At 41.4% G+C, this 16,050-nt stretch overlaps 1 protein-coding gene across 2 annotated transcripts; it reads left to right on the top strand.

Annotated features, from left to right (window-relative positions):
* Nucleotides 1-405: 405 nt before the first annotated feature.
* sh3gl1b (SH3-domain GRB2-like 1b) lies at nt 406-15,984 on the top strand. Of its 2 annotated transcripts, XM_069695011.1 has the most exons (10): nt 749-870; nt 6,634-6,702; nt 7,181-7,253; nt 7,329-7,472; nt 7,784-7,917; nt 8,148-8,306; nt 10,461-10,564; nt 10,753-10,886; nt 12,011-12,058; nt 12,902-15,984. In XM_069695011.1, the coding sequence occupies exons 1-10, from the start codon at nt 826-828 to the stop codon at nt 13,093-13,095; spliced, it is 1,104 nt and encodes a 367-aa protein (XP_069551112.1). In that variant the 5' UTR covers nt 749-825; the 3' UTR covers nt 13,096-15,984. The 2 variants fall into 2 exon arrangements, with proteins under 2 accessions (XP_069551111.1, XP_069551112.1); XM_069695010.1 differs by lacking the exon at nt 12,011-12,058 and having other exon boundaries at nt 406-870.
* Nucleotides 15,985-16,050: the final 66 nt, after the last annotated feature.

Genomic DNA, 16,050 nt, shown 5'->3' on the forward strand with positions numbered 1-16,050 from the left:
TAACCAACAGCACACAAAGTAGTTAAAATGAGCACAATGTTGAATAAGTACAGCAGTAACATGCACCATAATTTAATACTAATATTAATCCAAAAAACACCATATATATATATATAATGGTAAAACACTGACTGTATACTTTTACTTTTGATACCTTAAGTCCATTTAAATGATCGTACTTAAATACTCGACTTAAGTAAAGATCCTGAATACTTCTTCTACCGCAAGTAATTTAAACATAAAATGGTGTAACATATGAACGGGAGCCCTTGCTGCAGCAGACAGGCGGGGCGTTTACCTGCTCCATCCAGCAGGGGGCAGTGTGCGCCAACTTTAAACCAAAACACAGCGTCGCCTCGAAACTCAGGAAACTGATTTCTTCAAAGTGTCTCGGTGCAGATTTGGTGCTTTACGCGCAAGCGAGTCGGGTTTCTTTTATGTATTTTTTTTAATTTTTTTTAATTTTAAAAAATTTTTGCTCTCGTTCTTAGTTCAGGAGAAAACATTAATGGTCGGCTTTGTTGGCTTGAGCGCAACTTGGCTCTGTTATCTGCAGCTGTGTGACAGCGGGAAGAAGAAGAGTCGCTCTCGACGTGGACGTGGTCAGCTGGCGTGTCCCGACTCGGGAGTGAGTGACGGCTCCGCGCTCCTATGAGTCCTCCGGAACACAGTTTTCGCCCCGGCCCATTTTCTGACCCCCAAAAAAAAAAAAACCCAACTGTATCGTTAACTTTTTTTTTTTTTGGAGGAGGGGGGGGTGTAACATCGCGACCTGTTTTACACCTCCGTTTGGAAGTCGAAGACGAGCCAGGGGAGGGTCCCAAGATGTCTGTCGCGGGCCTGAAGAAGCAGTTTTACAAAGCCAGCCAGGTTTGAGGAAACTTTTCTAAAACCCGCCGAGCAACATGTCACGTTAGCAGCTTTAGCCTCCTTTAGCATCGGCTAACGGTCAGCTAATGTTAATAACGCTTTGTTAACGCGACGCTAGCTGCTAAGTTGTTTTGGGCTCCGGCAGGAAACTACCGTCGCCAACTTTTTATATATATTTTTTTGTTTGTTTGTTTGTTTTGTGGTCAGCGTGTACAATGTTTGTGTTGTTTTTAGTCGGCACTCTTTCTCGTTCTTTTAACAGGCAGCGTTCAAGTTAACGTGCATCTTTTCTGACGTGTTTACAATAAGTTAACAGGCTCGTGCGACGTTGATGTTGTTTACAGGTATGACACGAGTTGTTGTCCTTTTTTATTTATTTATTTTAATTTTTTTTAAGTTACACAACTGTGATTTAAGTCCACTTCTTTTGGTAAACACGAGCTGCTTTCGCTCGAGGGACTATCCGGGTGAGACAGGGGGGCTCGTAGAGTTAAAAACAAAACGGTTAAAAACAACAACAACAACAACAAAGTGGTGCAATATCTTCAGAGTCAGGTTTGAAAACAAACATGTCAGCAGGGTGAGAGATTCACGTCCATCGGTACTTTCAGTAACTCCGTCTTCTTTTGAAGTGGAGTCACCTATTTATTTTCCAGCTGTGTTTTGTGTTTCTCTAAATACCAAAAAAAAAAAAAGAAAAGTCCTACAGTGTCTGAATCTTGCTGAGTGTTTTTTTTTTTTAATTTTTTTTTTTTAAATTTGGACCAGCTCTCTCAGTCATGGGAGGGGACGGTGTAACAGATTTTTTTTCCCCCTTTCTTTTTCTTCCTACCCTTGCTGATCTAAGCAGGAAAGACATTTGGTTTCTGCCCCGGCTTCCTGTCAGGAACAGACTCGGATCCCTGTTGGGTTTTCGTGAGGTGAAAAAAAAAAATAAAAAAAAATAACACGATTGAGAAGCTTTCACATCGAGACTTGTTGGTACCGGACTGTAAAGTAGATCATTTGCAGAAGGTGTTTGAGGGAGATTAAGTGCGTGATAAAGTGACTCTGGGAATGATGTGGAGAAGAGGTGGAAAAGAGTGTACTTTCCCTTTTTTTTTTTTTTTTTTTTTTTTTTTTTTTTTTGTTTCACTGCATTGCAGCTGCTTTTCTTGCCAAAACTCCACGAGAGTCAATAACAGTCGGCATAGCGCAGATTTTCTAAACGGGAGGCATGCAGGAAGTTGGCTGTGGAAACGATGTCCTTGCCTTGTAGCTCACATGTCCTTGTTTCTCTCTTTCTCTGTTATTTGTTTTTGGAATAAATGTTACACCCAAAGGGCGCTCAGCGCAGGAGCGAAATCACTCTTATGAAAGCTCTAGGTGTAATAGGGAATGAATACTGATAAATAAAGGTATTGCTTACATGGAGAAAGGAAGGAGACTGAGGAAGAGGGTAAATGCTCAACAAGCCGTGTGTTACATGACTCGTCATGGATGATACAGAAAGTGGACACGGCTAATATCGAACACCTCTGAAAGGACGTTGCAGGGTTTTCATCGCAAGTTAACAAGAAGTCGTGCTGTTGCTGTTGTTACCTGAAGTTTAATACCAGAAAACAGACAACCGTCTGCATCAGAAATGTCTTGTGCCGTTGTTACAACATCCACTTACCAGCGTATATAAACTGACATTCGGTGGTTATTATTATCTCCCATTTTAAAACTTGACGTGAATTTAAAGGAATCTGTAAGTAGCTGAACAATGTTAATTAATGGCACATGTCTTTAAAAATAAATTGATTTTGTTGGACCAAAACACGGGTGTACAAGCATTTCCAAAATGTGCAGGTTTTATACGCAGCGCACTTGTTCCTGCTGGTCTACCAAGACACATCACACCAGATGTTAAGACAATGTTCAATCAGACGGGATTAGTTCGGTGGTGAAAAGGAGATTACGGTTTGGTGCAGGGATTAAGCTGGTTTATAGGAGTAATATAGTATTTGTTCTGTAATATAATCCCCCGGCTTGCTTTTCATTACTCTCAATCAAGATCAATGAGAGATGCAGGCGGCAGGACGATGGCATTAGTGTTAGAAGATGCTAATTAGGGTTCATTAAGATTAAGGGAAGCCACATGATCTTAATGGCTGCGAGATGATATGAATTTGTTTATCGTCAGGAAGTTTATCTGCTTCCTTTATATGAAGGAATCCATCCCCTTAGTAAATCTGGTTGTGTTACACTTGTTATGAGAAACATTTTAAATAACTGAGCAGCATTGCGTTTTTAGTTTCGTGTGATTTTGACATCGATGTGATGAAGTAGATGATAAATATATCAATATAAAATTGCGTACAGTGTATGCACAAAGTTGTATTCATATCGCCCGCTTGCAGTGCCGATGAGCTCCTGTGTGTATGAAGAGTGAAATAATTATTCATGATTTTGTTGATTAACTCAATATAACACAGGAGTTACAGTTTGAATTTCAAATCCAGGCTGGTGGAAACTTTATTCAAAGCATAGAAAATAAGAGTTTTCACTTATGTGAATCAAGGAAAAAAAGAAAATAAACAATAATAATATTCAAATAGTCCTACTGACTGAACACAAAGACCCATTGTACATAAATGTACTGAAAATGCCAGACAGCTTCTGAGGTACAACTATCACAACCGCACTTCCTGACCTTTGACAAATCAAATAAGTTCCTCTTGAAATGTGGTTTGCTCTGATACATTGCTCTCTTTCTCTATTTCGATTTCGAATCCCCTTTCACCTCATTTTCATGTCACCAGTTTGGTTTCTCTCACCGAGTGTTCGAGACCAAATGCTTTATCTGTCCAACAACCTTCCTTTTAGCTTTTTGATTCTGTGCTCCAATCTCATTTTGTTTTGCACATGATGGCTTTAACAATAATAGCCGAGATGTATTTTATAGCTATTACGCAAGCAGAGCTACAACCCCCTGAGAATAATGTGACTTTTCACATTTAACTGATCGAGGTCTCTGCATAAATCAGCTTTTTGGGCTTCATGACATCTGAAGCCAAACTAGAGCTTGAACCAGGCTTTGCAATAATGCACTAGCATTTAACTAATACGCAGTCATTATGATGAAAAGGGTACCTGTTATAGACTAATCCCCCTCTGATGGTCTTCGTGTTTATACCAAAACTTGCCTATGATAGCATTCTGGGGATGTTTTTGAGCTCCTTCTCTTAAAGTCTGTGTGTATGTAAATAATAATGTTACACTGGCAAAAATGTAATATTGTTTAGTGGCCAACAAATCATCCCAGCAAAGCTTTAAAGCCGACTCGTAGCTAATTTAGTAACGTGTTGTTAAATAGCCAAGTAACCCACATTTTCCACTTGCAATGTTGGATCTCCTCAGAAGTAGGGAGGTAAATGCCGAGCTGGCTGCGAGTCGAGGCCGTATTTTTATTGGTGACCTGAATTCCCCCCCCCCCCCCCCCCCCCCCCTCCCGAGGCCCACCGTCGTGTGCTTTCTGCATACAGCAGAGATACAGCAGCGTAGCTTGAACACTGCTGAATGACAGGGTCTCGGCTGCTGCTGAGGTGAATGAGTAAAAGTGTGCTTTTTAATTTTCTGTTTGTGAGAATACGTTAAAACCATGTAGCCTCAATGTAGCAGACGCACTCCTGCTTTACTAATCGGTGCTTTACTTCATGAGAGGCCCAGAAGTCTGTAATTCCAGTAATCACAAAAATGTCACCAACAATAGTTTTGAGTCATTGAGGAAATTACTAAGAACGCCTGTTGCTCTGTCACACGAGTGAACAAGACTTAAGGAAAGAAACATTGTGTCTTAAAAAACTGAACAGGCCTAATAATCTATTTCAGAGAAGGTCGCTGCCTGACAGGATCATGCGGCAAATCTTTAATAGTCAGGATTTTACCGAATTATACAAGCCTACAAAGTTTAAGTCAGTTTGTACAAATATACAAAAAAAAAATAAGATTTAGTTAAACTTGTTGAAGGGATCCTTCCCGGTTGCCATGCACAGTGGTGCTTTTAGTAAACTAATACTGTCCTCACAGTGGGTTCAAGAACGTCTACCGCAGCATTATACAAAATAAAATCCAAATTGTCCAGATGCAGTTCAAAATTATGTATTCTTTTCTGTGTGTTTCATTAACTTGTCCAGACAGTTTGACTTGCTTCCTCTGGTAATCCGGGTCGTGTTTCATCAAGTATCTGACGAATACAACACAAATCATAATGCAGGGGTTACAATTTGATAGATAGCAATATATTGTAAGGAATGGGATACATTGCACTTTTTTTTTTAATTTTAATTTTTTTAATCTTAATATTAGGAAAACAGTCATAGCATAACACTACTTTCTATCTCGGTTTATATTATTACGTTACGAATCAAAAGGCTGAAGATAGATTACAACACTGCTATCCACAAATAATGGGTTTACAAAAATGTCCAATGAACTGCTGTCTGCCATCAATATATGCTTGAAAATTATTCATTCAAAATCAGTCGTGAAATCGCAAATCTCAAGTTTATTCATTTGTTTCTTACATCCCTTCCTGTGAATACTGCTGGGCGGAATAATACAACTAATCGGGGCTGTAACGGTTTCCCTCAAACGTTAAATACCCCCAAAGCAGATTCATTACATCCTGCTTTCATTACGTAAGTAAATACAGAAAGTATTGTGGACTGGAATCCTAGCAGAAATTTAAAAGCACAAATTAGTCATTGTGGTTCGCTTTTGTCTTTGTACAACAAGCCTACGATACTCTGTGCTGAAGGAATGTTGTTGCTTGCCATTTTATTTTCTCTTACTGATGAAGGTGGGAGTTGTTTTTCTGCCCGTTCCTTTTGGAGGAACTCTGAATATGGAGATATGCAGCCGGTGAATTCAGCAGTCAAGATTTTAATTATCCTGAAGTCACACCAGTACAGAGTCACTACAGAGACAGAATTATGATTTCATTCAATTTCAACTCCAACTTGTGTCTTCTTTGAAGAACTAGAGAAAAAGAGGGGACACGAACACTTGTGCTGCGTAGAAAAAGAAAAGGGCCTGTTTTCCATTTCCGAGAATTTTGTCTGTGGCCTAAAAACATGCTGCAAGATTTCACTTGGGTAAACATACTCTCAATCAACATCAACAAGTTGTACTATATTGATTGAAATAGAATTGTGGAGTTATTTTTATTTACAGTCGTGATGTTTTTCACACAAACAATATGCTCATCATTGCATGTCCGAGAGTTCGTGCTCACAGAGCCGACATTTGTAAACCAGAGATGTTCTTCAGCTTGTTTCTCACTCAAATCAAAACCTTATGAGCAGCGCTGATGAATTTACACTGTTTGCTCCTTCCTTCCCTTTTCTCCCCTCTCTCTCCCTGTGTCCCTCCCTCCCTCTTTGTCTCCCTGTGTCCCTCCCTCTCTCTGTCTCCCTGTTTCTCCCTCTCTCTCTCTGTCTCCCTCTCTCTCTCTGTCTCCATGTGTCTCTCCCTCTCTCTCTGTCTCCCTGTCTCTTCCCCTCTCTCTCTCTCTCTCTCTGTCTCCCTGTGTCTCTCCCTCTGTCTCCCTGTGTCTCACCCTCTCTCTCTGTCCTCTCTCTCTGTCTCCCTGTGTCTCACCTCTCTCTCTCTGTCTCCCTGTGTCTCTCTCTGTCTCCCTGTGTCTCACCCTCGCTCTCTCTGTCTCCCTGTGTCTCTCCCTCAATCTCTGTCTCCCTGTGTCTCTCCCTCTCTGTCTCCCTGTGTCTCACCCTCTAGCTGGTGAGTGAGAAAGTTGGAGGTGCAGAGGGAACCAAACTAGATGATGACTTCAGAGACTTGGAACGGGTAAGAGGCATCTTTCCATGGTCTTAACAGAGAACTATGTTAAATCAAAGCTGTAGGCCTGGAGGATTTTACACAGTACACAAACAGATTGTTGCTTTTTGTGGGACTTCTGTTACATCTGATTTAAAGCTTTACACCATTCACTATTAGTTGAGAACATTTCCTGATCTCAAAGTTTATGAATATAATTATTGATGAATATAATAATGAATTATTAATTCCCATATATTGTGATTTGACCAGCATGTTGAGACTCATCTCAGTACTGTACTTTATAGCATATATTGTTTCCTGAGGTGATTAGAAGGACAAAAACAAAGTGAAGTTTGTCTTTAATTAGCACGTAATTGCTAACAGAAGGTTTCGCAGCACCGCCGCCCCCCCCCCCCCTTCTCCCCACTGTCTCTGTTCTATTTTCATTTTGTGACTAGTGGCTCTGTTGCAAACTTGTAATGTGTGTGCATCCTGTGTTTTGTAGAAAGTAGATGTGACCAGTAAAGCAGTAGTGGAGGTGATCTCCAAAACGTCAGAGTACCTGCAACCCAACCCCGGTGAGAAGAAAACCTGTTGTCGTGCAGGCAGGTGACTTAGAATTAGTTTCAACTCCGTCTCTTTTACATCCACAGCATCACGGGCCAAACTGTCCATGTTGAACACCATGTCTAAGATCCGTGGTCAGGTGAAGAACCCCGGCTATCCCCAGGCCGAGGGGCTGCTAGGAGAGTGTATGTCCAAGTATGGGCGGGACCTCGGAGAGGAAACTAACTTTGGTAAGATATGTTACATATCTACTGTGGTTTACAGCAGTAAATTCTTAGGCATTGATGTGTGTAATTTTAGGTTTTGAAGTATGCGTGGGTGTGTGTGTGTGTGTGTGGTTTCATTAAAATGCTTAACAAGAGGCTGCACCCAAACTGTTTACAGAGTGTCTATCAAATGCTTTTGGACTTTTTTGAGTATTGTACTTGTGTATGTGGCGTGTGGGGTTTTGTGAGATACAATCTGTTTCTGCATGTGTGAACTGACGGTGATATAATGCTGTGGTACATTATTTACCTTTCAATCTGTCTGTGTGGTTCAGGCGGAGCTCTAGTAGATGTCGGAGAGTCCATGAAGAGATTGGCGGAAGTCAAAGACTCTCTCGACATCGACGTCAAACAGAACTTTATTGATCCATTGCAAGGGCTCTGTGACAAGGACCTCAGAGAGATTCAGGTATTTGACAGAACGATGTGTTGTTTTCGTGACAGGATAAAAAAACAACAACTGTTGGTTAACACTTCAGTTACAGCTACTGTTTTGAAGTATGTTGTTCACACCTTTGACTTTTGCATTTCATGAAACAACACAGACTGTAAAGTGTAAACACTTTAAACCACAAAAATGAGCGAGGAGGATTGTTGCGCCTCCAAAAACGAACTAAACTACGGCTCTTACCGCTTCAGCACCATCTGAAGAAGCTGGAAGGCCGTCGCCTCGACTACGACTACAAGAAAAAGCGTCAGGGCAAGATCCCGGATGAGGAGCTTCGACAAGCCCTGGAGAAGTTTCACGAGTCAAAGGAAGTGGCGGAGAACAGCATGTACAACCTGCTGGAAACCGACGTAAGGACCTTTTAACGTTTAATGTATTTTGTTGACGTCTGTCTTATAAAACATAATTTCAAGCCTGATCCTGCTGCAGTCCAAGACTCCATTCAAAAGTTGTTGTTTTTTTTTTCTTGTTTTTTTCTTTCCTCAACTATATAGATCAGTGGTTCTTAACCTGGGTTCGATCGAACCCCAGGGGTTCGATGAGTCACTCTTAGGGGTTCGGCAGACACACACCGCGGTCAAGTGAGCCGCCGCTTTAAAAATTAATGACCGTCTATTCCTGAAGGTGCGTTCACACCGAGCGCCCCGTTCACCTTAAGGAATAGACGGTCATTAATTTTTAAAGCGGCGGCTCACTTGATCGCGGTGTGTGTCTGCCGAACCCCTCGGCAGACACACACTGCGAGGTAGTTTACATGTACAGACGCGAATGGTTGCGAATGACGCCAATTTCCGTCGGGCAGCGCGAATGACGCTGGAAGCGGCCGTCATTCAGACGCAGTTGTGCGACTGCGGATAATATTATGAACCCAGACACAACAAGTATAAAACAGAACTAGTGGTTAGTTCAATGGTGGATGAAGGAAACGGTACTGTTTTTAGGGAGATAAGGCACGGAGATAAGCCCCGCCCCCTTTCAGGCGCGAATGCCGCGAATTACCCAAATACATTTTCAAGCGGCAGCTCACTTGACCGAGTATCAGCGGCTGACCGCAGTAAGACACACGCAGTATAGCCCGGTTCACACTAGCAATGTCGGCCGTTTTTGTCAGTTTTCCAATTACGAAGGGTTGCACTGATGAAGTTCGCAGGGTTCAGTACCTCCAATAAGGTTAAGAACCACTGATATAGATGGATTATCAGAACCACTGATATAGATGGATTATGAAGGCATTCCAGTATTCATGGCATTTACCCACTTTGATCATCGTGGAAATAGAACATTTTCAATCCTCAAATCTGAAGACCGAAACAGCTGATTCTGGACTTCTTACAGCAATGTACAGACCAAAGCAAATTCCCTTTCTTTCTTTTCATCATATGTAAATATGAATCCGGAACATTTCAAAGAATAACCTCATTTATTTTCAGCCTGGGCCTTCATATCATTTCTAATGCTATTAACATGGTGACGTGTGAAACATTTCATCACCGGCTTCACTGCAGTGCTTTACGTGGCTTTGGCAAATACACACACACACCCACACACACACACACACACCCACAGGACAAACGTACACTCGATTAGTTAGACCTGTAAATTGATTAAACACAATAATGACGGCACCGGAGATAAACCCATTTTTAAATGGCTGTAGTTGAGCACTTACTGTTTGGGTTTAGTTTAGGTTTAGGACCTTTGCGCTTTATTATACGGCATCACAGCAGCTCATGGCGTTAATATTGAAGACTGGTTGTCAGAGCGGATAGCACCAGTCCTATCGGGACGGTGTGTCTTTCGTATTTTCATTTTTTTTTTCACTTGTGTCAACCTCTTTTATGGTGTTCATGGTACTTTATATCAGTGAATTTGTTTGTGGGGGAAATCAAATTCTGACCTTGGATCTCGCCAAATACATTTTGTTTTTGTAACAGCATTAGTTAGTAACAAACACAAAACGTGGAACACAACCACAAGAGCACAACGCAGCACCCAGATCATGCACAGCACACACTAAAGTTACCTTAAAAAAAAAGGCACGTGGGGATTCAATGTCTTCATAATTAGTTTTGCATGACAAAAGATGATTGATATTATGAAAACTCCCAGCCCCACTGAAAGTGGAAGTTTTGCAAAATGATCTTAACTCGGCGTCTAATTATAGTAGCTTTAGATGAGGATGAATGCTCCAGAAAAATCAGACCGTGATTTATTTCTGAAACGAATAAATGAATAATTTATTACACGTTGGCTTCATGGTAATGTGTCTCCAGGGTGCTGTAAATGCCCACACACAGTTACTGAGGCTTTTTTAGAATGTGTTATTCATTGCCAAGAATGTCTATCCTTTAGAATGACTAACTAGAAACTTAAGCTCAGTGACATTGAGTTACAAGTGATATATTTACGCGTCTGTGCGTCTGTCTGTCTGTGTGTGTGTGTGTGTGTGTGTGTGTGTGTGTGTGTGTGTGTGTGTGTGTGTGCGTGCGCGTGCGCGTGTGCAGATAGAGCAGGTGAGCCAGCTCTCATCTCTGGTGGAGTCCCAGCTGCAGTACCACAGACAAGCTGTACAGGTGCTGGAGGAGCTTTCTGACAAACTCCGAGACAGGTGCGGTGACCAACCCTAAAGACACACAAGTACCAGCACACTGTGTAATACATCTGAGGCCGGCAATAATTCAGTCACAGTAACTTCAGACGTTTTTTTTTTTTTTTTTTTTTTTTTTTTTTTGTGGAGGTTTGGAAACGTACGTGTGACTCCTGTATTACTCAAATTAATGTTGTCTTTTTGAGCAGGATGAGTGACGCTCAGACTCGACCAAGACGTGAATACACACCAAAGCCCAAACCTATCTTAGACATCGGAGACAACAACCATTCAAACGGCAGCTACTCGACCTCAATGGCCCCCCCACCTTCACGCAACTCAGGTAAGAAATTGTTGAAAGGAGGTAAAAAAAACAACAACAATATTTTGATATTTGGAAGTGAAGATCAGGATCAACAATTTATCATTTTACCATGACCACAAAATGGGTTTGTACATTTACAGATGTGTTGACAAAACAAACAACAATTAAAAACTCCCGCTTTCATTATTATTAAGGCCACAAAATGTCAGTCAGGAAGATATGTGGAGAAGAGCTGCCAACCAACGGCAACCAAACGTACAACTATTTCTACTAACACAGAAGTTGTAGCACACAGAAAACTCACTGACAGAATGTTAACTGAAAGTCCTCCACATTTGCCAACATGATTGCTCAACAACTGCAACCAGTCAGTATCACCGAGCACAAATATGTGAAGCTCGTGCAGTGCGGATCTTTTTCTCCAGTCTGAACGAGGATTTGTAAATGATGGCATGCACTGAATGTTTGACTGTTGAAGTGTTCAGACGACTTCACTTTGCTTTTGACTGAGAAAGTGTGTGTGTGTGTTAGTGTATATGTATGTTAGTGTGTGTGTTTGTGTGTGTGTGTGTGTGTGTGTGTGTGTGTGTGTGTGTGTGTGTGTTAGTGTGTGTGTGTTTGTGTGTGTGTGTGTGTGTGTGTCTGTGTATGTGTGTGTGTGTGTGTGTGTGTGTGTGTGTGTGTGTGTGTGTGTGTGTGTGTCTGTGTATGTGTATGTATGTGTGAGTGTGTGTGTGTGTGTGTGTGTGTGTGTGTGTGTGTGTGTGTGTGTGTATGTGTTAGTGTGTGTGTGTTTGTGTGTGTGTCTGTGTATGTATGTGTGAGTGAGTGAGAGTTTGTGTATGTGTATGTATGTGTGAGTGAGTGTGTGTGTGTGTGTGTATATGTTAGTGTGTGTGTGTGTGTGTAGTGTGTGAGTGAGTGAGTGTGTGTGTGTGTGTATATGTTAGTGTGTGTGTGTGTGTATGTGTTAATGTGTGTTTGTGTGTGTGTGTGTGTGTGTGTGTCTGTATGTGTGTGTGTGTGTGAGTGAGTGTGTGTGTGTGTGTGTGTGTGTGTGTGTGTGTGTGTGTGTGTGTGTGTCTCTCATCTGTTGGCTTTTCACCAACTGACCTTGTTCTTCCTTCCTATGACATCATCAGATCCGTCTTTTCACTCGGCCAGATTGTCATTTCGGAAACCAGGATTGTGTGAGTCGCAGATTGTGTGGGCCATTTGTCATTATTTTGGCACAAGAATTTTTTGTGGTCTTGAACTGCTCCAGTGTGGGTGTGTGCGTGCGTGTGTTTGCAGTTTCTGGAGTGCAATGTAGGAAGTAGGGTAAAAGTTGCTTCTCGTAGGTGTTCCAGATAATCGGTGATTTATTGTGCACGTATCGATGAACAACACGCATGCGGTTTGTAGTGAACTCCCCATTCTGTCTTTTAAATACTGCAACCTGACTTCACGATGATATGACTTGTTTTTAAAGTTGTAGAAGCTCGAATGGCCACACTTCACGTGGTCTTAATATGTTTTTAAATACGATTTAAAAACAGACATTTAGTAAAACACGGAGAAGGAGTGACCGAAGCGTTCCCCAGCTCGAGCCTGCCCGGCGGGTCTGCTGCGTGAACTCGACACAATGAGAAAATTGTTTGGCAACAGAAAAGCCTGGTTTGTCTTGTGTGCAGAGCTCCACTCTCCTCTGCTGATCTACGTGAGGTCACAGAGAAGGAGTCAGAGGAGTCAAGAGAACGAAGGAGGGAGGAGGACGGTCAGCCGGAAACCTGCTGTCCAGAGGACGGTGCAGTTCGTAGTCAAAAGATTCGGCTGGTCGGCACTCAATGAGCTTGTTTGCAGCGCCGCGTTGACGTGGGTCTGACCGCGCCGCGTACCGACGGCACACTAATATTCAAAAGCAAGTGCGATCGCACGCGGGTGGCATTTTTTTTTTTTTTTTTTTTTTTTTTTGCTTGCTTGCCGTGTCGGAGTGTCTTGATATTTCCTCCGCACTCTCCAGCTTCCTCATCCTTTCTTTCCTTCCTTCTCAGCCCCGGAGCAGCCGAGCTGCAAGGCGCTGTACGACTTCGAGCCAGAGAACGAAGGAGAGCTGGGCTTCCGCGAGGGGGACATCATCACCCTGACCAATCAGATCGACGAGAACTGGTACGAGGGCATGCTGAACGGCCAGTCGGGATTCTTCCCTCTCAACTACGTCGAGGTCCTCGTTCCTTTGCCACACTAATATAAAGAGAGAGCTGAGAGCAGACTGATGTAGAGGAGGAGGGCAGAGAGGAAGTAGAGTTAGTGTGGAGGGAGCGAAGAGAAGACAGGGGATGGTCCACAGAGGTTTCATTTTCACCCTCGGCTCCGACATCACCGCCGCGACAGATGAGCACTTTTTGTCACCTGGAGTTCTGGAGAAGACGGTCACGGTTCAAAGTCCAGACCAGAACGCTAACCTGTTTACTCAAAGGTAAAAGGATCCAGACTAGCATGGAGACAAAGTGTTTTTATTTGTGACCTGACAGTAAGACACATTTCTTGAGGAAAAACGGATCAAACCTTTGTAAGCAATATCTTTTTAAACTACAAATTCATTATTTCAAAAAAAACAAACAGACTTTGTATTAAATTAGGTTGCCATAACTGGGGTGACACATTCAGAATCACTCTTTTTGCGTGACTGCAGTCTTTTTAAAAATCAGGTTGGTCACCAACTTCACAGTCAGTTTTTAGAAGCCAATTCAAACCTCAGTGAATGCTGACTGAATATTATCCTCATTTCAAAACTGAAGTGTCGTTGGTGCCTTAAGTACGTCTCTTGATGCCATCTGCTGGCTCGACTGAGAATTACTTTCACCTAAACTAAAATGGAACTTCACATGACTAAAAACAGTTTAACTGGTTGTATTATGAAAAAGAAAAAGTACTGCATTTACATTTTTAATGAGTAACACGAGCCAAAATTTGCGTCTGAATTGAGATTTTTTTCAGGTTCGGGGCCTATTTGTGTTGCTCCTTTTTTTTCTTTTTTTAAAAAAAAATCTACATAAAGCTGTCCAGTGACGATAGCTCCAGTACACAACAGGCCTTTGCTTCAGTATTTGATTTATGTCAGCCTCAACCGACTACAGTAGTTTTTAAGACTTGAACTGGATACTGAATATGTGAGCGAAAATATTCTTATTGCACCTTGGTCCTCAAATGAGATTGACGTGTGTGTGTGACAGACTTACTCCACCATTACACACAGACCCAAAGTTAAAATGCAGAGGTTGCACCTTTATGTCACTTAAAGCAGACGTGTGTCTGTTGCCTAGAAACGCTGAAAGATGAGTTGTTTAATGGTTGCCTGCTAGTCTGTTCAATAGAGGAGACAGAGCCAAAAAAAAAAAAAAGACTTAATGAAATGCAATAGAAACATATCGCTTAGTGCGCCGGTTTGTTCGACTGCTAATGATTTTGTAACACAGCCATATATTCATTTAGTTTGGGGCTCGTTTATCATAATATGTTAAGCCTTTTCCTTTTTCTCAGCCGTTTGACCCCCGTTTTGGCTCCCGTTATAACTCTATGCAGAGCCTGAATTGATGCTGCTGGCAGCAACTCTGTCTCTTGTGTTCATCACTAACTGTCCAGCTGTTGCCGTCTGTCCTCTCGTCTGAGAGAATGTGAAACTCATCTGTAGTCTGACTCTGTAACTCTTAATCCTTCACAAAGGCTCTGATTTGATAGCTTTTGTAGAATATTGGGCTGACGGAGGCAAATGTTTAAATTGTCCAGACAAGGCTGGCTTCTTGTTCTGGATTTAGCCACGGTCCACGCCCGCAGTTCGAGGGAAAGAGCTTGAATTCAAAGGGAAACCATCAAGGGAAATGTAATTGTAAGCTGTTGTCCATTTGGATTAATGTGGAGAACCTTTGTTACTATTTACCTTTAGTCCAGCAAATTTTTACTTGTCTGGGGTAAAAAAAAAAAAAAAAAAAAAAAAAGAAATGAAAAGAAAAAAAAAGAAAAAAGTTATAACTGTGAATGTCAGATTTGGGCTCTTTGACTGTTTGCAGTATCTTTCTGCTTCATTTCCCCTCTTTTATCAGTGTTTGTCCATCACTCCCAAGCTGCCAAACACTTCCCTCGTCTAATATGTTTACATCTCTGGCCTTTAACACATTTCACCTCTTGTATGACGTTCAGGGTGATAGGAGGTGCTGTCTGGATCACAGTGTCCGTTCTAGTTTTGTTTTAGTGCCTTTGGAAAAGAAAGCAGGGAAAGTTCCCCGACCTAATACAGCAACCAAAACCTAACCTAGCGACTTAAAACGTGGTCAAGAATTTCTTTTTTCTACTTTTGGTTTTTATTTCGAGTCATGGGCACTTTCCTGTGTAAAGATTTAAATGCATGTGTGCGTTTATTTCTTCACGTTGATGACACTACAGGCAGTTTACTGGACATGTTTAGAATAATGTGAGGTCTATCAGCAGATCACCAGTGGAAACTGTTATTTTTTATGTCGATTTTAATCCGTTTTTGAAAAAAAAAAAAAAAAAAAGTCCCACTGATTTCTTTTCTTTAAGGGTTATGTATGTGTTTAATCAGTCTTAAATTCTCTTTTTGAACAACATTAAATCATCCCGGCTCTCTATAGTATTATTTTTTATATACCAGACTTTAAAACATTTAAATTAATCTTTGCATGTAGTCCTATATTTCACTGAGTCAGTGTATATCTTAGATTTAAGTTGCCTTTTTACTTTTGGTATAAATACCGAATTTAACTGCAATATTTTTGTCTTTTATTATCACAGTATTTGTACGTGCTTCTTTCTTGTCTCCCACCTCCCCCATTCATACAATAAATAAAAAGAAAAAAATATGTTCTCGTTGTGTTTGTAGTGAGGACACCAAAGTATAGTTTTGTTGTTGTGTTTTATAGATTTGAGAGCAGTGAAGAATACACAGAAAAAAACATAAGGAACTATTTCTCAGAGCTCGGATTTATATGCTGCCGCGGTCGGATGCTTACAGGCACTCATGGGCATGAATGTCATGGCAATATTGGGGATTTATTCATTTCTTTTTGAGTTCTTTTTTTAGGGGCAAAATGAGTGTACAACCTACATCCTTGGTATACATTTTTTTTTTTTTTTTTTTTTTTTTTTTAAATCCAAGAATTGGTGCAGAAGTTTTCAAATCTAG

Source organism: Brachyistius frenatus, unplaced genomic scaffold, assembly GCF_029030835.1.
Source record: "Brachyistius frenatus isolate BFR_SWC_R1_liver_20210118 unplaced genomic scaffold, ASM2903083v1 Contig_18, whole genome shotgun sequence".
Lineage (NCBI taxonomy): Eukaryota > Metazoa > Chordata > Actinopteri > Embiotocidae > Brachyistius > Brachyistius frenatus.

Bases quoted from the DNA above. Each gene is read 5' to 3' on its own strand.
- sh3gl1b (XM_069695010.1), top strand. From the start codon at position 652: ATGAGTCCTCCGGAACACAGTTTTCGCCCCGGCCCATTTTCTGACCCC. The intron at 6,703-7,180 runs GTAAGAGGCATC...TGTGTTTTGTAG, and splicing joins ACTTCAGAGACTTGGAACGG to AAAGTAGATGTGACCAGTAA. The intron at 10,887-12,901 runs GTAAGAAATTGT...CTTCCTTCTCAG, and splicing joins CCCACCTTCACGCAACTCAG to CCCCGGAGCAGCCGAGCTGC.